This window comes from Drosophila guanche, unplaced genomic scaffold (assembly GCF_900245975.1).
Source record: "Drosophila guanche unplaced genomic scaffold, DGUA_6, whole genome shotgun sequence".
In the NCBI taxonomy this organism is placed as follows: domain Eukaryota; kingdom Metazoa; phylum Arthropoda; class Insecta; order Diptera; family Drosophilidae; genus Drosophila; species Drosophila guanche.
This window is the reverse complement of record NW_022995748.1, coordinates 1,241,199-1,261,602: the sequence shown is the minus strand read 5'-3', so window position 1 is coordinate 1,261,602 and position 20,404 is coordinate 1,241,199. Positions and strand designations below refer to the sequence as shown.

The 20,404-nt window shown below is 43.3% G+C and overlaps 1 protein-coding gene across 2 annotated transcripts in view; it reads left to right on the top strand.

Moving 5' to 3' along the window:
• Positions 1 to 20,268, top strand: part of LOC117584860 — a 27,830-nt gene extending 7,562 nt beyond the window's left edge. The window contains exons 1-13 of one of the 2 annotated variants that reach the window (XM_034274005.1): positions 1,123 to 1,132; positions 11,178 to 12,031; positions 15,396 to 15,628; positions 16,073 to 16,441; positions 16,498 to 16,693; positions 16,772 to 16,873; positions 16,943 to 17,138; positions 17,199 to 17,387; positions 17,455 to 17,597; positions 17,653 to 17,975; positions 18,042 to 18,197; positions 18,263 to 18,436; positions 18,500 to 20,268. In XM_034274005.1, coding sequence (XP_034129896.1) covers positions 11,253 to 12,031; positions 15,396 to 15,628; positions 16,073 to 16,441; positions 16,498 to 16,693; positions 16,772 to 16,873; positions 16,943 to 17,138; positions 17,199 to 17,387; positions 17,455 to 17,597; positions 17,653 to 17,975; positions 18,042 to 18,197; positions 18,263 to 18,436; positions 18,500 to 19,545 — 3,906 coding nt within the window. In that variant the 5' untranslated portion in view covers positions 1,123 to 1,132; positions 11,178 to 11,252 and the 3' untranslated portion in view covers positions 19,546 to 20,268. Of the gene's footprint in view, positions 1 to 1,122; positions 1,133 to 10,916; positions 12,032 to 15,395; positions 15,629 to 16,072; positions 16,442 to 16,497; positions 16,694 to 16,771; positions 16,874 to 16,942; positions 17,139 to 17,198; positions 17,388 to 17,454; positions 17,598 to 17,652; positions 17,976 to 18,041; positions 18,198 to 18,262; positions 18,437 to 18,499 lie in introns of those variants that run through there. The other variant, XM_034274004.1, reaches the window with a different exon arrangement.
• The last annotated feature ends 136 nt before the right edge of the window (positions 20,269 to 20,404 follow it).

Genomic DNA, 20,404 nt, shown 5'->3' with positions numbered 1-20,404 from the left:
GTTTTGTGTGTGTGTGTGTGTGTGTGTGTGTGTGTGTGTGTGTGTGTGTGTGTGTGTGTGTGTGTGTGGGTGTGTCGGCCTCTGTGTGTTTGGTTCTGGCTTTTCCTGCTTTTTTATTGTGTCATAAATTATTCAAACGCAAACATCATCAGCAGGCGGCAGGCGGCGGATCAGGATAAAGATGCGGCTCAGCCTCTCCCCTCCTCCGGCTCTCCCACGCTCGTCTCACTTCACGCTTCTCATTATCAGTGGCAGACGTTTAACGCACACTCCCCCCACATAGATACATATCCATCCTGTGTCTGCATGTGCTTATTTTTTGTATCTTATACTCGGGCTATCTCCCCCGCAGTCAAAATACACTGGTCAATGGGTTATTTGCAACTGTAACTGCACTTGTAATGCCTCCCGTTTGCTACTGACTGTACTTTTATTTCGAACTGCTTGTGCCCAAATCTATTTACGGATTGTTGGCATAGCTATGTATTAATTCGCCAGAATGCGTTCAGTGTTCCCATGCCAAACTATTTGTAAGAGTCTTTTCATGGAATTACCTTAAGATTGAATTGTTTTGTGTGTTGGCTAAGCTGTAATATATAAAGGCCCACACAGTTTGTGTTTCAGAATTTATTTTTAGATGGTACTTCAATGCTCAAAATAAACTTTAATCTGTTTCTGTGGCAACTGTTTTAACACTGCTTTAACGCCACTGCTTTAGAGTCTGCAGTCTGTAGAGCTTTCGTTTTGGTAAAACATCAAATAAATGTCTGGAAAAATTGTACAATGAAGTTCCGTTAAAGTTTTTATTTTATGAAATATCTCGCAATTATTATTTTGAAGTTGGCAAACAAATTGTTCGTACCAGTGTGCAATGATGCGGAAGCAATCGGAAGCATGACCCAGCGGGTTGTGGGCAGTCGCGCGTAGCCCCCACTGCCAAGAGGCACACAAGTAGGGGGGAGAACGACTTCGCACTCAGCGAGGAGTCACTTCCATAAATAAAGAAGGCCACCGTTCTGGCAGTTTGGCAGAGGAGCGGAGCGTTGCGCCATCACCATCACTTGATAAATAAGTAGTGCACGTAGGCATTCGGCATAATGAAGCGAGCGGGACCCCGTCCCAGTCCCAGTCCCAGCCTCATATTGGACTCAAGACGATGGCGGCGGCACAGCACAGCAATTTGTTGGGCCCATGCGGCGTATACGTAATCACGCATTGATATGCCATTTACTTGGCCAACAGGACAGGCACCCAAAGGACCAGAAAGCAGCATGGACGGCCACCATGCAGTAGTCACGTTACTCAGCTCTGGAAAAAGAAGGATTTATGCACTCGATTTTGCAGTTTCAATTTTATTTTTTCATTTTCATTTATTTTATTTTATTGTTTTTATTTTTTTATTACGCAATCATGCCTTGCAGTTCCCCCGAGGAAGTGCAACCCAACCCCATCCGTCCACACTTCGAGTTGAGTGCAAATTAAAATTATGCCACTTGCAGCCATTTCCATTTCCATTACCATCTGGGGCGTTCTTTTTTCCCTCCCAGGCCATACGTATATTTACGAGCCTCTCCAACAGCAGTCCTGACCGAAGTCGTTACCGACTCTGATTACATGTTAATTATCATTCCGTAATGAATTGCCCTTTTGTACTGGCATGTGTTCGCCCACCCACCAAAACCCCTTGCAAATGTACAGCCTGGAATATTGCGATAGATATTATACACACATGTCCGGTTGTCCGGGATCCGGGCTGTGTGTTAAGTGCGGGTTGACAGCCATTGTGGTCGCTGATCGGCGTTGGGCCACGTGGTTATCCACTTTCAAATGTTAAATATAAAATCTCCATCAATTTTTGAAAATTATTTCATTAGTTTTGAGTAAATTGAATGAAGAAAATATTCAAGTGGAAAAGTGCTACTCGAAATCTTATTTATATCTGCTTTTGACTCTGACTTTACGCGATTTTTAAGGCCCATAAGCCTCGTTATCCTTTAAATAAAGATACATTTTTTATTTTATTATCGCTCATAGTTTAACTCGCATTTTTGATACATTTATTATGCCCGTTGCTACACACTTTTTATTAGCCACATAAAAACTTTCGCTTAATCGAACAAATCATAAAAAAGAAACCCTCACATAATATGCCCCTAAGGATTGTGTATAAAAATCAATCCAACAATTTGGAGCGACAAATAAATTGTAATCCGCGTGCAAATCGGTTGAGCTCAAATAGGAGCTAAGCCATATCCTTGAGAGGAGCTTAGACGGAAGCTTAATCTTCACAGAAACAATCCCCCGTAGGCTATGTAACGGCACACGAATAAGCTTATAAATATGTATGTACATATGTATGTGCGGATATGTGTGGATAAACAAGTGTGCGGATACTTGAACCGCACTAACACCTAGATACATACATAAATACATTAACAATACACACACACAAAGGAGTCGCCCGTTCGACTTTTGGGCATGGGCTGTGTGTCTGTGTGTGTTTGCGCAGACTCAAATTAATTCCATTGGCACCGATTGAAAGTTTTCGCTCGCAATAAATTGCGATTGTACAATGTACGATGTACGGTATACATATGTGTGCCATAGGGATTTTACCTCCCATCGATTTATATGGGAAGATGTAACACGAGAAGTACGTTAATTACTTTTGAACCTTTAATGGAATCATATAGAGAAGAAAGCCCCACGGACCCAACCAGATTGTGTACCTTATTTCGTACCTTAAAATACCTTAAACAATTTATTTTATATTTGAACAAAGTAGCAATCAAAGTAGCAATCACTTCGAAGCAATATTAATCTAGAAATGTATCAGGTTCCACTTCTGATTTGATATTGCTTAAATTTCCCATACTCAACAATACCACAACTACTAATAATATATACTCATTATATTTCCAACCAAAGCAATTTCCAGAACACAAAAGACAGTCGCACAAATTGTACAAAAACAACAGAGAGACAGAGGGAGAGAGAGAAATCTGTTCGAACTGAATGATGAATAAACTAGTCTAAGGGGAGAGAGAGAGATGAGAGTGTAAGCACTGGCAGGAGGCTTAACATTTGCATTAAACCCATTTAATTATACTAAGTACATAGTAAATACGACAAGTAGAGTGCCAGCAAAGAGGAAGGAAGGAAGGTAAAGCCAGGATGAAATGAGCAGGAACCGAGGCAGAAGCGGGAGCAGGAGCAGGAGTAGTTTCATGTTTACATTTGCCCAAGTGATGGCTGCTGTGGCTCCAACCCGAACACACACAAACACACACACATAATACTCGTACACTCTACTCTACACTGCACTACATGGGTAACGTAACTATTAACAGTTCTCGAAACGAGTCGAGTGCCGAATGTGTTTGCACGCCTGTTTGCCTTTTGCCGCAGTCATAAATAATTTATGCCCCCCGTAATTTGGTCAACTTTACTTTGCTCTGCGCCATAGGACTCATCATACTCAGCCTCCTCCTGCAGCTCCTTCTACACTCCATCTCCTACTCCATGCCTATCTGTAGTATCTTCATTCCCATGTTAATCGCCTCCTACATGGCATCTATGTTGTATTACAATATGGGGTATACACTTGCATAAATCAACTTTGACTATGTTTCAATTGACCACACAGTTGTCTCCTCATTTGCATGTTGTGTGTGTGCGGCACGGCACGGCACGGCAGCGGCGTCCTCTCCTCAGGTCATTCATTAGGCGTCGGCGATTCCTTGGGGAGTAATTAGAAATTAGAATTTGTAACAACGACAAGAACACAGCACAACACAAGGGCACCGTCCATGCATGTATGCTGCATAAGGGCCATAATTGATAATTATTTCATTTGTCTGTGGGGAGAAATTTCATTGTATGTTAAAGGAGGTGCAAACTGCCTAGGGCTTTAATTTTGAATATTCCATGATGCACATTTCTCCTTAATCTTGCGGGAAATGCTAATTAAAATGATTCCAAATGCTGCATTGCTGAGTGTTTTGGCAAGGAGAGAGCGTATATTAAATATGTTTGCTGTTGCTTCAGCATTTTGAATATTCCTCATAAGTGAAAAGACTGCAAAGCATTGAGATTAAGTAGTTATGGATTGAAATAAATTCTTCTAACAGTTTAGCATTTTAAGAGCTGATTCAACACACACATTTAAGCTAGATTACATTTTAATCCACTCATACTCAGAGAGTTTTTGTGAGGTTGCAACAACAGACAGGCAAATTACCAATGACCATTTCAAGTATTAGGTTTACAGCACTTGGCTGTCTGTAATCCACAAAAGTACCAAGTACCAAGTGCATTTACCACTCAAAACTGGGCAGACATTTTCAATTTGCATGGCCTCAAAAATGTGCCTCAACCTCAAAATCGAAATAAAGTCCATTAAAATGCAATTTCCCACCAGAGCACACAAAAAGCAGAACAGAACAGAGCAGAGCAGCAATTGAGAATGGGAACTAACTTATTTAACCTTCAGCTCTTCAGCTTATTGTTCAAACTTTATTTTCGATTTCCGTACACAGGAATCCAATCCATCCCCAATGACTATGCACTAATATGAGTGACTGTAAATGTCAGACAAATATTCACTTTCCCATTCTACCAGAGGGGTCGGGGATAGTGGAGTATCTGCTGCAAACACACACACACACACAGGGCAATAAATTTATTTGTCAACTTGTTCAGAACTTTCTGCATGACAATTGTGGCACACAAATAATATATTTTTTCTAATTACCAAAAAGGAATGACCTTAATACCAGTCAACAGAGAGCCAGAGGGAGAGGGAGAAAGGGCGACCCAGACAGTCAGACTGTGTCATCCTGTGCGAATCCAAATCCAAACCGAAAGGAAACCAAGTCAATTTTATTATCGTTATTGATACATTTTTTGTATACCCTTTACAGCGGGTATTGGCATATCTTTTTCTTTTATTAATATTTCATATTAATTGTTGCATTTATTTAGTGTATTTTTTCTTTTATGCTCAAACTGCCTCTTTCAACCTTGCTGTTGGGTAAAGGGCTGTAAAGGGTATCCGAGGATATTCTGTCACCAAATTATATCATTTTTCCTTTGGTTGTTTTTGTATATTTGCGGGCCAGCAGAAATGCATTTCCGAATGAAATTCGCCAACTCGACAAATCTTCATTGTGAACAACAGCAAAAAAATAAAGGGTAGAAAAAAAGTTAAAAATGAGTATGGGAAAATACATAACAAAGTTTGGATGAAATGAGAGCAAAAACGAGAGCCAAAGAGCTTGCCAAGTACCCGTACACGGCACGGGGACCCACATCCAGACCTCTCCAGTGCTCCCCCAGCCTCTGCACCGCCCCGCTGTTCCCATCCTATAGTTGCGGCCCCTTTCCTGTCTTATTCGGTTGTGGATTCAAGCAGCCATGTAACCTCGTTTATTCTGCAGCATAATGAAAGGGGAAAGTTCTGTGATTTCACCGCCCATGGTTCCGGCAAATGCCATGCAGTAGTACATCCACAGGATAGATGTGTGTGCGAGCGTACGTGTGTCCATGTATGGATTTGTGTGTGAGTGAGGTGCAACAACGACGGCTGGCACTAAATGGCATTTGAAATGTTTTGTAGTTCCACATTCTGATGCCGTCGTCCTTTCGGTCCGGCCTCCGCCTGTCCTGGGCGCAGCTTTCGCCGTTGCCATTTTCCAGCAGACACAGAGAACCTGTCCTCTTCCAGACTGTCAGGCAAATGGAGAACCCTCATACACACACACACTCACACTCACACAAAAAGGTCAAATGAGAATTATAATTTAAATAGCAAATAAAACAGAAAAACAAAAAGCTGAACAGAATGAAAGGGTGGGCTAAAAGGGGGAACGTAATTCCTTTTGGTGCGAAATTGAAATTGCTATAGGTCCTGGTCCTCGTACTGGTCCTGGTGCTGGCTCTGCCTCTGACTCTCTGGTTCTTTCACAAAAGCCTTGTCTGTCTACGGCCTGGCCTGGTCTTTTGAGCGTGCGAGAGTCCTTGTAACTTTTCTGCTAATTATATCGCATTTTCATGATTGTAGCAAATGGGTTCATCAAACGTTTCGCCCAACGAGGGTCAAGTACATTCCACTTGATGATGAAATTCGAGACGGGAAATTTGCTGCGCCACCAAAAGCCCTGAGGCGGTGAAGAGCTCTGGCTGCTGGCAGCTGGCAGCTGGGGCAGCTGGCACTGGGGCATCGTTGCCCGAGATTGACTTGAAGCTGTCCAGAAGAGCGTGAAGTAGAAGTGGCAAAGCAAAAGTGGGTAAAAACCCCTTGCTGTTGGATTTTACTCCACAGCTTAGCGTGAAAGATTATTTATCGATTTATTAGAAGGTGCTCGAGAGTAACTATGGAATTATAAACTTTCCAACAAGCAGCTGAAGCTCAAGCACAATCAACTGCATGAGGGTACAAGATACTTATCTATTTATAGTATTTACGGCAAGGAATTAAATGCCACAAGGGAGCTGGGCTGTTGGCAAATTATGTTAAATTGTTGGAAAGTTTGCCTTTAATCTGCCCGAATGTCTCATAATCTTTGTTGCATTTTCTTTGCGCTTCGTTTTTCCTTTGATAATTTCACCATTTTCAATTTCATAACTGAGTTAACAACGTTAATTAAATTGATTATGTCAATTTGAAATCTGAATTTATTTGTTGCCTGATTAATGCTCGACTGTTTGGTTCAGTTCCATAATTGGCTTCCATATATTTGATTTAACGAGGACTTTATTTGATTTGGGAACCAACCCTCCAATTGGTTAGTTAACATATTTTAATTACTTTAAAAAGCGATGCCATCAAGCGATCCGATTTCCATTGTGACCGATCATTTTTAATAACTTTAACGAAATATTTCGTTAAGTTAAGAGTACATTTTCGATGGCCGAATTGATTAATTTTGATTATTAAACATATTTCCTATAATTAAAATATATTTCTTCGGAGACTGAATAGCTTTTCCGTTGCAGACATAATTGGAAATGATGCAAGTGCCTTGACCTTCTCCTTCTGGTAACCCACAAATTTAAATAAACTTAGCAGAAAGTCAATCGCTTACGATACACATCTCAAAACGAAAACTCTCAACTCTTTTGACCTCTGTGGCGCTGTGGGAGAGGAAAGAGGGAGAGAGCACCAATCAGACATTGAAAAGTTGTTGAAATTGCTGCATTTATTATACCAACAGTCTGCGGATTGTTATCAACATTTTGCTTGTGCTCTATCTACGAGTAAGAGTCCAAAAAATGGAAAAATATTTGGTTACAAAAAACACAGAGAAAACTCTGAGCAATAAAAACTTATTCCAGCGTAGTAGACCGAATTTTTGTATTTATTTTCATAAATATCTTCCTTTTTCCGTTTCAAAGAAACAATAGATGGCTGACTCTGCCTCCACGCTCCTCCTTGAGCTTATTTCCTGAAGTCTCCTTATCTCATGTTAAAGAAAATCAATTGAATGCTTGACTAAACCAAAGATATTGCTTTGCTCCCGCATTTCTTTTTCTACAATTTCCTTCGAATTTCTTAGCTGCTGTCGTCCTTGTTGTCTGCCGCTTGATCCACAGCACAAAAATGAAAAGAAATGAATTTAACTGAGATTCATTTGTGAAACTTATTAAAAGTCGCTCCAACATTATATCCCGCATCATCAGCAGCTGCAGCATCGTTGTCCCTGGATTCCAGCACATTGCAGCCATTCCAATGGCAGCAGCAGCAGCAGCAGCATCACCATCATCCACAATCACAACTTCCATTGCCATTGAAATTCCCTTCATCCACAATTGTAAAATGCAACAATTTTTAATGCCTCTTCTTGCAACTTTTATTTCGAGTTTAATGCAGAAACTTTCGCCAAACGAACGAATGGCAATGACAAGGCGGACAGTACAAACCCTCGTATCCTGTGGGTAGATTTTGCCACTTCTTAATGCTCGTTACATTGTAAAAAATTGGTATTGCATACAGAGTATGGCACAGTCTGATCTGCATGCAGCTTAAAGACAATATTTTAAAGAGTTCCCCCAAAGAATGTCTGAGGGAATCTCTTTGGCATACCTTTGGCGTCCCAGAAAAATTGTCTCTCTCTGGTATTTCAAATATTTTCAGATCGAGTCAACTCTGGCTAGGGCTTTGTCTGCTTACTTTTTGCCAGCAGTTCCATCAAAATGGAAACTCCCGTAGAGACCAACGATCCAAGAGCGCGTTCGCTTTAAAGATGTTTGCCCCTTTTTTACCGTGGAGCAGAATGCTCTCTAGGATTCCTAGAATTTCTTTTTGGAAAAATCCTCCATGGTATTTCTGCAATTCCCCGCAGCTGGGCAACAACTAGTCGGCTCTCTTTGTCGGCCGAGGCTTTGACAGTGCATCTTCCACCTTCTTCGTCTGCTTATTTTTTCCATCATTTTTCTTGGCATCCAAGGAGGGCAGGGGCTGGGGCTGGGGCTGAGACAGAGTCTTGAGTAAGTTGAGACCGTAACATTTCCTGTTTGCACTGCCATTTCCCAAGCATCCCACCATTGCCACACCCACCCACACACACATGTGTGTGTGCACCGCCTACCCTTTGGGTGTCTGGATAAATGTCTGCATGTCGTTACCGCCGCCATTTCTTTTTTACACCCCTTTAGGCCAACGCCTTTCATGCAAAAATATGCAATTTTATCGGTCTTTACAGATTTCCCATTTACAAGTACGAGTACGAGCATGCAGCATGCAGCATGCACCATGCTCCACAGAATGAAAGAAAGAAAGTAGCAAAACTGCATGAAAGAACAAAAATAAAAGAAAGCAAAATGTAAATATTTGTATTCATACAGGAAAAACCGAAGCGTTGCAATGCGTTGCTTTTCGTTTGCTGCTAAAAAAATCATTCGAACAACTTGTACAGATATTCGTATAAGTCCTTCTCCTCTGCTGCTCCACGTTCGCCGAAAAATGGCATTTTTCAGCTTTTAGTTAATTGAAAAGTGGAAATTTATTTGAAAATCCCAACATTCTGTTTGAGGCCATGACTCACACAGAGACAGAGAGACAGATAGTGAGAGAGAGAGAGACTTAAGTCTCGAGTAAAGATACGTCCACAATTTTTTTGTACGTTATAAACGTGCCGACATTTTCGGTTGTCAACAAACACACACAACAGGCACACACACAGGCGGCACACTCTTTCTCTTTACAGAAGGGGGCACTGGAAAAATGTTAAGCTGCCCATGGGCATCCCCATCCATCTGTTCATCCGTTCATCCGTCTGCGGATGCTTGGCTCTGCTCTGCCTGTGCTCTGCCTGTGCTGCTTCCATAGTTTAACTTTAGTTTTATTGCTGCAATTTAGTGAAATGTATGTTTGTTTAGCTCAACTCGTCTCATCTACAGATGATTCCGTCCCTCTGTCTGCCTGTCTGCTTGTTCTGCAGCATTCGTTCATTCGTTTATTCTTGCCAATTGTTTAGCCCTATAAAATATACGGATTTAAAGAGTACTCTCTGTTTCTCTCTCTGTCTCTGTCTCTGTCTGTGTCTGTTTGTCTCTGTCTCTAGCCGGAACCCACAAGATATATTGCCGCTTTAGAGAGCACTCTCATCCTGGTTTTTGGTTTTGGCCAGAGACCAGCATAACATCGAAGGAAGCATTTGTTAATGAGACCCACAAGAGCTTACCAGAGTCCATAACATTTTTGTTGGGGCAAAGAGAAGGCTTCCCTGGATAACTCTCTAAATTTTTGTCTGTGTGTGTCTCCCTCTCTTTTTCGAGGGACAACGCTGCGGTTGAGTACATTACATTAACACCTAAAAGGTTGACAGATTTACACATTTTTATCTCAACCCAAGGTAAAACCTCTTCACCTCATTTGGCAGTGGCGAAGGGCAGCTCGCATTTGAGATTAACATTGTAATGTGTGGAAAAGGTTAAATGGAAAGGAAAGCGGTTTTGTATGCAAATATGGAAATATTAACTATAGAATAGCGATGGGCACACGAACCCAAACAAAAGGTCTATAATATAAATCCATAAATCCAATAACAAAATATTTGCAGTGTGTCATTAAATGGCGATTTCCCAAATGGTTTTTGATGTTCCATTTTAAATGGTTCACTTGAACTACATGCACGCCTAGAACTAGTTCACTGTTAACCTGAAATATTGTTTACATCTGACCTTCTATACATCTCTAGCATAAATTGAATAATAATTATGTCGAAAACGCCTCAGCACCTTTCCCTTAACTGGAAACACTCTTTAAAAATAGTTAAAAATCGGGTAACGTTGCCTCAGTGCTGTGTATTTCGCACCTTTCACAAGAACACCACACCTGAACACCTGAACTAGTTCCCAGCGATCCAGCCCGTCCATCATCATCTTAAACACCCCCACACACACACACACACACAAGCCTTAGGAGCGTCAGTGGCAAGCAGCAGCAGCAGCAGCAGCAGGGGCAGGAGGTGAGGAGGTCAAACGATGGCAAAGGAAAACGCTTTGCACCTGCACGCGCATCCCCATACCCATCCCAGTCGCAGTGCCCATCCCCAGCCTTCCCCACCTACCACAAAACGTGTCCTGTCCTCAGGTGGCGGCAGACATAAAGTGGGCGCCAAGCAAGACCCCATTATGGTGGTGCTGCTGCTGTAGCTGTTGGCTGGATGCATTGACCAAGGCTATTTAAGGATGCCACGCTCTGATGCGTTGCACAGTTAAGACCCGAAGCTGACGGCGTAAAGGTCTGCACAGCAATCAGCAATCTCATAAAAAAAAAGAATATATTCAGCACACAGAGGACAGAGAATACACAGATACATATATAGTTATGTCTATGCCAGGACGCTCAATTGCAGGTCATTTAGTGTCAGCTAAAGTTAATGTTTGAAATTTGCTTCTCTCACATTTTGCAGATACTTCCGGATACAGCAGCAGCAGCAGCATCAGCAAGTCGTGGAAGTTGGCGACTGAAATTGCATTTCTAATAGAGAAGCAGAGGCCAACACGTTCAGTGTATAATATTTGAAATCAAAGCATTAGGGTCTAACCATGTCAGTGTGGTACGTGAATCACAAGCTCAACATGCGCACAACTGCTGTCAAGATGAAGCGAAATCAGCCATGGATGTCCTGGATGTCGTGGATGTCCCACAAGCGGCTGCTCTCCACCAGCTACAGTCTCAGTACCAGTCTCAGTCCCAGTCCCAGTCGCAGACACCAACAGGAAGCGGGCATGGCCAATTGATTTTGATGGCAACGAGAAGGAATACGACAAGGACGACAACTAGAAGGACTAGGGCTAGGACTAGCAGCAAACTAAGACAAACTAAAATAATTCAATCGCATTTTCTACATGTTTATGGTTACATTTTCTTCGGTTCCTTGATGAGTTACATTAAAACTATTTGCGCATCAATGGTGCAGCAAATGGCAGCGGAAGCGGATAAAGAAACGGAAGTGGCAGTGGCAGTGGCATTGGCCTCAGCCAAAGCAAAAAGGAAAGCAGTTACGGAAACGGAAACAGCAACGGGCATGGGAATGGGAATGGGAATAGGAACGGGAACGGATGCCCGCATCGTGGCAACGGGAATTTGCATTATAAGACTGATAACATTAAAAAGATTTCTAGAGATTTCCACAACCGACGAACACAATCAAAAGCATCAGCAGGAGCAGGAACAGGAGCAGCACCAGTCATGGCAATCAGCAACGTCAGCAACGTCAGGAGGAGCAGCAGCAGCAGCTCCAGTCCAAAATAAAACACACTCTCAAAGACATCCACATCCTCATCCGCATACACGACATCATCCACAGGCATCGTGTTGGCGTCACCAGCTGACACCAGGCATACTGCTTTTGCTCCTTTTGCTCAGCAGCCTCTGGCCGGACTGCTGCGAGTGCCTGCATGGCGGCAGCAATACGGTGAAGACCAAATATGGCCTACTGCGAGGGATTGTGGTGCGCTCCACGCCACTGGTGGAGGCATTCCTCGGCATACCCTATGCCTCCGCGCCGGTGGGCAGTCTCAGGTGAGTCTCTAAATCGAGTTGTGTGTGTTTTGGTGTGTGGGTGTATGGTGAGTGTGTCAGCCCCGGCTACGGCATGTTGCACAAGATTACGTTTTCCGGGTCGTGGCTGGATGTTGGTTAAAGTGAAATCTTTACAAAAAATAGAGACAACAACGTGAGGCATTAAATGGTAGAGCATTTGTAGGCAAGGTGCAAAATATATTTTCTATAAATAGTCCACGTTTGGTTAGTCTTTTAAGTGACTTAAAAATTGAGAAATAAAATGCGTTTAAGCTGCATTAATTCTTTGATCTATAGTTTAATTTTTAAAGATTCTGTGTGTGTTTTGCTAACCCAAAGTTTTCCTTAATTTAAAATTAAATTAAAGATTTTATAACCGCAAAGTAGAGGCTGCAGTTTATTACGCTCTCACGTTCCCATCTCTATGGCAGGACGGGGCACGCAATCTGAACGCCACATGGGGGTCGTCTCCAGGCTCTTTTGCCGCTTTTAGACGAAACTTTTTTTCACATAGAGCGGCGGCAAAGAGAACTTTAGCCAAAGCAATTTTAATAATTATTCTCATGAAATATGTGTGTGGATGGGTCTGCTGCTGCCGGGGTCCTAGTACTTTTTACACCCACCTAACGCAAGTGAGGACTTTACGGAGCTCGGCCTCTGGCCTAGCACTAGGTCTGGCACTGACACTGGCTGTGGCTCTGGTCGCGCAAATCCCAAAGCTTTGTTTGAGGATTTAAAGTTCCACGGGGACACGGACACACGATACGTAGGAGCACAGCACACAGCTCGTAATGAAGACCAAGTGCTACTTGGAATTAATCTAAAACTTTACTCCAACCGTCCACCGTATAGGTAACAATTAAAAAAGTTTTCATTATTCGGTTAGTTTTTTGTTGAAAGATTTTAAAAGCGGAAGGAAAGGATGAAAAAATTGTGCACACAATTTGCTTTGTTATTCGCAAGTACGAATAAGCGATTGGTTTACCCAATTAATAATGAAGCAGTTGACAGTTGGTGCTGGTAACAGCACCAGTTCTACCACCAAGGACCCACTCCAACGAGACACACATAGGGAAAAGTTCGATAAGCCATTTCGAGCACTTGATGCCATTGAACGGCGCAAACGAGAACGAAGAACGGTGAACTCGAGCAAGAACTCTCGAACGAGCGAGAGAGAACTCAGAGACCAAAGTGAAGTTTTGTGGGGGATATTACAAAAGTTTCCCCCGCCACACCTCCCCGGACCCAGCTAAGTCCGTTACTTGGGCACTTTCACACTTGCACACGGCACTCACACGCTCACACACTCTCACGCTCAGAGACATGTACAATACAGAATACAGTCATGTACACACGAAACCGTTACCGTAGGAGGCAATGGCAAAGGCAAAAGCAAAAGCAAAAGCAAAAAGCTTTTGTGTGACATGCATGAACAACAAGTGTGTTTGATGAAGCGATTGGATGAAGTACTTAAAGGGCTCTTCATCGCCTCCTTTCGCTCCATTGATGTTTGCTTAGCCACAATTCCTGAAAATTGTTCTTTAATTACTTCCGTGTGGTAGGAATGTGTGACGCCAGACGTCAGACGGCATTGGGTTAGATGGGGAGTGAAATGAAGTCGTTTATGAATGCGGTTCATTATCATGCAGCAACAGATGCCAGAAATCGGCAAACAGAACTTAATCAAATGCCAGTCAGGCCACCTTGTGAAAAGGACCCACCGCAAGTCCATAAGACTTGTGGCACGATGGCGATGGAGAGTAAGGAGTAGTTTTTTTTGTCAGCTAAAACGAGATATTTGACGAGTCGTCAGACTACACGGTTGGCTGGCTGCGAGAGAGCTAACAATATTAATCAAGGCAGTAGGGGGACTAAACGCATCTGTCGCCAAAGTCTCTAATAAAAAATTCACAAAATATTAATAAAAACAAATGGCAAGCTATCCTAGCTTAGAAGACCTAAGGTTTATTGGGTGACCTATAAGATTGTTAAAGCGGGTTAGTGTTGGTTCAATTTGACAGACAATGAACATTAGTTTGAGCTTTCTAGAATTATTTATAAATATTTATTTAGGTGTTTACCCCTTATTCAAATACAAACTCTTACCTAATTGATCCTCATTGCTGATTCACCTTTTATGGTGGTCACACAGCACATGCTTCAATCAGTCCGTAACAAGCTTATTCGCAATTCTAGAATAAATATTCTCTTCTAGAGAGCATTTCCTTGCAGCCTGGAAGCACAAATATTTACACAAGAATTGAATTTCATTGAAAGCTTTTAATATTTTAGATAAAATTGTGCATGTAGTCAAACAAATAATAATATTTATGTTTTTTTTTTACAAAGAATACGAATAAACGTAGAGGGTTTTTTTGTATAAAATAAAATAAAGAGAAAAACGTGCCAAGTCGCAATTCGTTCACATGTGTTTGTGTGTTGAAGTGAAAAAAGTACCGGAACACACACACACCCGAACACACAACACACAATAAAACGATTGCTTTTAACGCTCGAAAAAGTACAGAAAACGAAAATTGTTTTATTCGCTTAAAAATATTTTAAAGTGAAACTTTTAGGAGGGCTTTTACCCAAAAAAAAATAGTATTAATTTTTACCGTGGCGCATGTCGAACGGTTTACAGATGTGTGGGAGGCGGGCAGGGCGGTTAGGAAAGTTGCCAAAACTAGGAACGTGCAACACACACACAGCAAGAGAGGGAGACACCAACAGAATCACGTATGGCTGAAATTATGCTTGCCACAAAATTGGGGAGTCGAGCTTTTTGTTACTGCGGTCCTTTGTCTGTCATTTGCCACCAGGGAAGGCAGAAAACGAGTGAGAGATAAACAAAGAGGGCAGAGAGGTAACAAAGCGGGAGGATAAAACCAAACAACAACACAAAAAGAAACAATCAAAACGTTTCGCGTCAATTATCGAGTGTCATAAAATCCACAACAAAGCAGCATTTATCGCATATCGTTCTGCCAGCCCTGGTCCAATCATCTGTCCCCCCCGCTCATGACTTACTCGACGCTGATGATGCTTGATAGATGGATTTCAACGCAAAACAATAAAATTGCACAATTAATCAACGGCAGTTTGCACTTTTGATTGATGGGCGGGTACTTAGTTTCTGTGTTTTACGAGCCAAACGAATCCTTTTTCCTTGAATCGCCAACACACACACACACACTCACTCAACCCACATATTTAACCCGCGCACACACCCACACAGACACCACGACCCCGAAGACCGAATAAAAACGTGCTGCCCCACAAGTGGCCAAAAATTGAATATTTACTTATGCGCGCCCGAACGGGTATTGCCTTTTGCTGCTCCTCTTCTTTTTTTCTTCCACAGATTTATGCCTCCCATTACACCATCGACATGGAAAACGGTTCGCAATGCGGATCGATTCTCGCCCGTCTGTCCACAGAACGTGCCCATACCACCCAACGGACCGGAGGCGCTGCTGGAGGTGCCGCGCGCCCGTCTGGCCCAGTTGCGGCGTCTGTTGCCGCTGCTCAAGAACCAATCGGAAGACTGCTTATACCTTAATATCTATGTGCCCTATGAGACGCGCCGCTTGAAGCGTAAGTGCCAAGCCAAGTTTATACGTTTTATTCGCTAAATATAAGTGAAACAAAGTGATAAACAGTTACTTACCGCTATCCCTTTTTGTTTTTTTTTTCGGGTTTGCCTTGAAAAATGGCGTGCCAGACCAAACGCGCGTTTTAACTTTTTCCCAAAAATAAAATCAAGAGAAAACGCTTGTGCAAATATTTGAGGTTATTTTACTTGTTGCCAATATTTAATCCAGTGGTCGTTACTGCATTGGCGTCGTGGCTCTCAATTCCGTAGTGCATTGCAGTTTAATTAAATTTTCACGTACTGCAAGCGCTGTGGACTTGGCAGTTCCGATAGCCGCAAACACACACGGACACACGGACAGCTGCAATGATAGCTATAGCGATAGCGATTAACCCAATTATTCAATTATCGTATTAATCTGAGTGCAATTTCCCCCATCCCTAAAGGCAATGCGGACGCTGATGTTGATAATGCAGAACAAGCAACAACAGCAAAGCTTAGCACTGTGGTGTTCATACATGGCGAATCGTTCGACTGGAACTCTGGCAATCCATACGATGGCTCCGAGCTGGCGGCCCACGGCAACGTCATCGTTGTGACAATCAATTTCCGCCTGGGGATCTTTGGATTCCTGAAGACTGGCGGCAAGGAGAGCGCCCAGGGCAACTTTGGTCTGATGGATCTGGTGGCAGGCCTGCACTGGCTCAAGGAGAATCTGCCAGCGTTTGGGGGTGATCCGCAAAGCATTACGCTGCTGGGCTACGGCACGGGCGCAGTGTTGGCCAACATATTGGTTGTGTCTCCAGTGTCGAGTGGTAAGATTTCTCTCAGATTAGAAAAAGTCTGTGTCTGAAACCCTTTAATCTTGTAGATCTAATCCAGCGCACAGTTCTGGTCAGTGGTTCCGCATTGTCGCCCTGGGCCATACAAAAGAATCCGCTGTTTGTGAAGCGTCGCGTGGCAGAGCAGACGGGCTGCCATGGCGATATGCTGTACGATGATCTGGCGCCATGTTTGCGCACCAAAAGCGTGGCCGAACTGCTTTCCGTCAAGGTGGATCATCCGCGGTATGTGAAGAGAGAGAGAGGGAGCGAGAGTTTTAAGTTTTAAGCTTATCCACATGTAACCTCCCCGTTTCATAACAGATTCCTCGTTGGCTTTGCTCCGTTTGTGGATGGCACTGTTATATCGCCCGTTGCAAATCCATTGGGCAGCACCACCTTGCCCCTGGGCTCTGCTATTGTTAGGTAAAGCCACTCGAAGTTACATTTAACAATATATTTTAATGTTCTTTTTTGTACTTCTACTTCCTGTAGTACTTCAGGAATTGAATATGCAAACTTTCCCAAACGAGACCTCATATTCTGCCTTAGTTCTGTGGAATCCTACCTGGATTTGAGTGCCCAAGATCTGGAGTTTGGCTTTAATGAGACGCGCCGTGATCGCATTCTACGCACTTTTGTGCGCAACAATTTTCATTATCATTTAAATGAAATCTTTGCCGTCTTAAAGGTGCAACAAACACTATATATCCTTTCTATACCTGATTTATAATCATTTAAAATTATATAGAATGAGTACACCGACTGGGAGAAGGCCATTCGAAATCCTTTGAGCTCACGCGATGCCACCCTGCAGTTCCTCAGCGATGGCCATACGGCGTCGCCTTTGATTAAGCTCGGCTACATGCACAGTCTACGCGGGGGTCGCACTTATTTCCTGCACTTTAAGCACAAAACTGTCGAAGAGGAATACCCACAGGTTGGTCTCCAACTGGGCAAACTCACAATAAAGTTAATGCTAACCATTTTGCTTGATAAATTCACAGAGAACCGGCTCTGTTCGTGGCGAAGATGTGCCTTTTTGGCTCGGCCTGCCCATATCCCCGCTCTTTCCACACAACTACACGACGCAGGAGCGTCAAATTGGTCGTCTAATGCTGCGTTATCTGTCCAATTTTGCCAAGACTGGGTAAACCAAACACATCTTATAGATATAATCTGTCTCTAACGCTCATATTTAGCAGCAATCCGAACCAATTCAGTGCAAAAACCGCCTTGGGTAACACAGACGATGCTGCCTTGCATGATTTGAAGAAACGCTCGGCAGCTCTGGCTTCAAATTCACATCTCAGCGATGCCATGACACTGGCGGTTCTCTACAATCAGCGACGCAGCAATGCCATGCATGAGAAACGGTCCTATATACGTCGCCGCTTGCGCAGTAATAACGAAGGAGCCTTCACGCAGCTGGGGCTGACCAGCGAGCGGGATGTTGGCAGCTACGATGCTGATGATCTGCCCTTTTGGGATGCATACGATGTGGTCAACCAGCTGTATGTGGAGTTGGGTAAGCACTAAAGAGCATTAACGAGGTTTATTCGTTGCTTTTATTTGAACAATTTCCCCTTTGCAGGCAACAAGGCAAACATTCAGAGTCATTATCGTGGCCATAAGCTGTCCATGTGGTTGAACCTCATCCCTCAACTGCACCGCCATTTCAACATCAATGACCAGTCCATGAGGCATCATCAATTCCAGGATGATATGAACAACAGGGATCTGTATGAAGGTTTGTCAGAGACTCTCCATCCTTAAGTTTTAGTGCAGGATTTTGATTTCTCTTTTTTTTTTTAGGCGTAGTGCGTCCACAGTTGCAGACGAAACCAGTAGAAGATGACAACATTATAATTATACAGAAAAGCAGAACGACCACAACGACAACGACGACTACGCCACCGCCAAAGAATCCAAGTACAAACGTAACGCAAGCTTTGAATCCCATAATTAACGGCACAGCCACCACCACAGGTTTAACTTTAATTCTATAATCAAAGAAATACAAACTTAAAGTTAACATTTAATCTGTTACAGAATGCGGCATTGATGGTGCCATGTCCGTCTCCGAATTGACCACTACGCAAGCGCCGAAAGACAACCGAACGGGAGTACACCAGCGCGTGGAGACGCAAAAGGATCTGGCCACCGCTTCGACGGGCATCATTGGCAACCTGGAGCTGCTGCGGCGGCTGAGTGGCAAACAGTTTCAGAGCTACACCACAGCATTGATTGCCACAGTGGCTGTGGGCTGTTTCCTGCTCATCCTCAATGTACTCATCTTTGCGGGGATCTATCATCAGCGCGAGAAGCGTGCGCGAGATGCCAAAACGAAGGAGGAGCTGCAGGAGAGCGACACCAGCAAAAGTTCCAGCATGCTCAAACTTAATGCTTTGATTGGTGGTGGTGGTGGAGGAGGACCTAGTGGTGGCGGTTCTGGTGATCCCGCGGATGGCTATTCCTTCAGCGGCACTGTGGTGGACAGCAAGGGTGGTGTGGGCGTTGTCTTTGGGGAATACAGCTGCTACGATGAGAAGACCAAGCAGCTGAAGGAGGAGAAGCTCATTGTGGAGCTGCCACCATCGTCGTCTATGTCGGTGACGGTGCCCGGGCAAACATCTCTCATGATGGACAGCTGGGGCGCCTGCTCCACCAGCACACTCGATCTGCTAAAGACGAAACCAGGCGGCGATAGCCACCTGGAGATGATCTCCTACAATGCCCTGCCCACTCTGATGGAGACAACGTCGGCGCTGAGCAGCAAGCGCGGCTCCTTCGTGGACACCAGCCTGCAGTTCAACAGTCCGCAGCAATTTGATTATGCAGTGCAGTCATCGGATCAGATGTCTTTCAAGGCCATCGAAGAGGCCGTCAAGGCGGCGGTCATTCAAGATTCTGAGATTATGCGAGACGATGACATACCCGAACCGCCGCCACCGCCGCGATCATTTCTGGCTGCCCAACAACAGCAGCAACAACAACAGGGTATACTGCGGCAGACGGGGAGTGCGGGAAATGCGGCGACGGGTTCAGGGAGCAGCGGGAGCAAGAAACGTGTACATATTCAGGAAATCTCTGTCTAGCATGCATTACACTACTGTCTACACCTTTTACTACTACTAAACACAAATGTATGCAACACTCATTACATCTCTCGATTTCTTCTACTCTTTTGTGGATCAGTTCTTGATTTAGTCCATCTCTAATTTCCACACACCACACACACTGCCTCTCCTCTCTCTCTCTTTCTCCCACTAGTGCAGAGCCTTTTTCTGTATGTGCTCTGGTATGGTGAGAATGATGAGAAGTGGATGCAAGCAATCGATGTAACTGGATGTATTATGTGTATGAATGTTTGTACATTATGTAAATGTTCCTGGTAGTCCGTGGGAATGTGAAAATATATAAGTGAATAACAAATTGAAAAGTGTAGGGCATTAATTTCTGTCGAAAGTGTTATTATAATTGTATCATTGTGTGTATAGTTTTTACGTTCCTTTCGATCGTGCTCGTGCGATTAGGATTCTCATATTATATATATTGTATTTGCTTGTTATTTAATAATTAGCGAAATCAAAATCGGAATATATATTCTATATATATATGTATATGTAACTGGCTTTTAATTATTTATAAAACCATAAACTACAACTATGATACCGCATACTGTATTTAAATGTATTGTAAAATATTGACTCTATTTGTATGAAATACATATGTAACTCAAAAAGAACAGAAAACTCATTTATAAGGCGCGACTCGACACGCACAAGCGAAGGCCCCAAAAGAGAATGAGTGAATATGGTGAAAAGAATCACATCCCAGGGCAGACTGCTGGTAGACAACTTCAGCATGGAATAAATATTATCTCCTGCGAAAACTAAGCCACTTTAGGACAGAAGATAGTAAATCGTGTGTGCCAGAGTGTGGATAAGTTGAAAG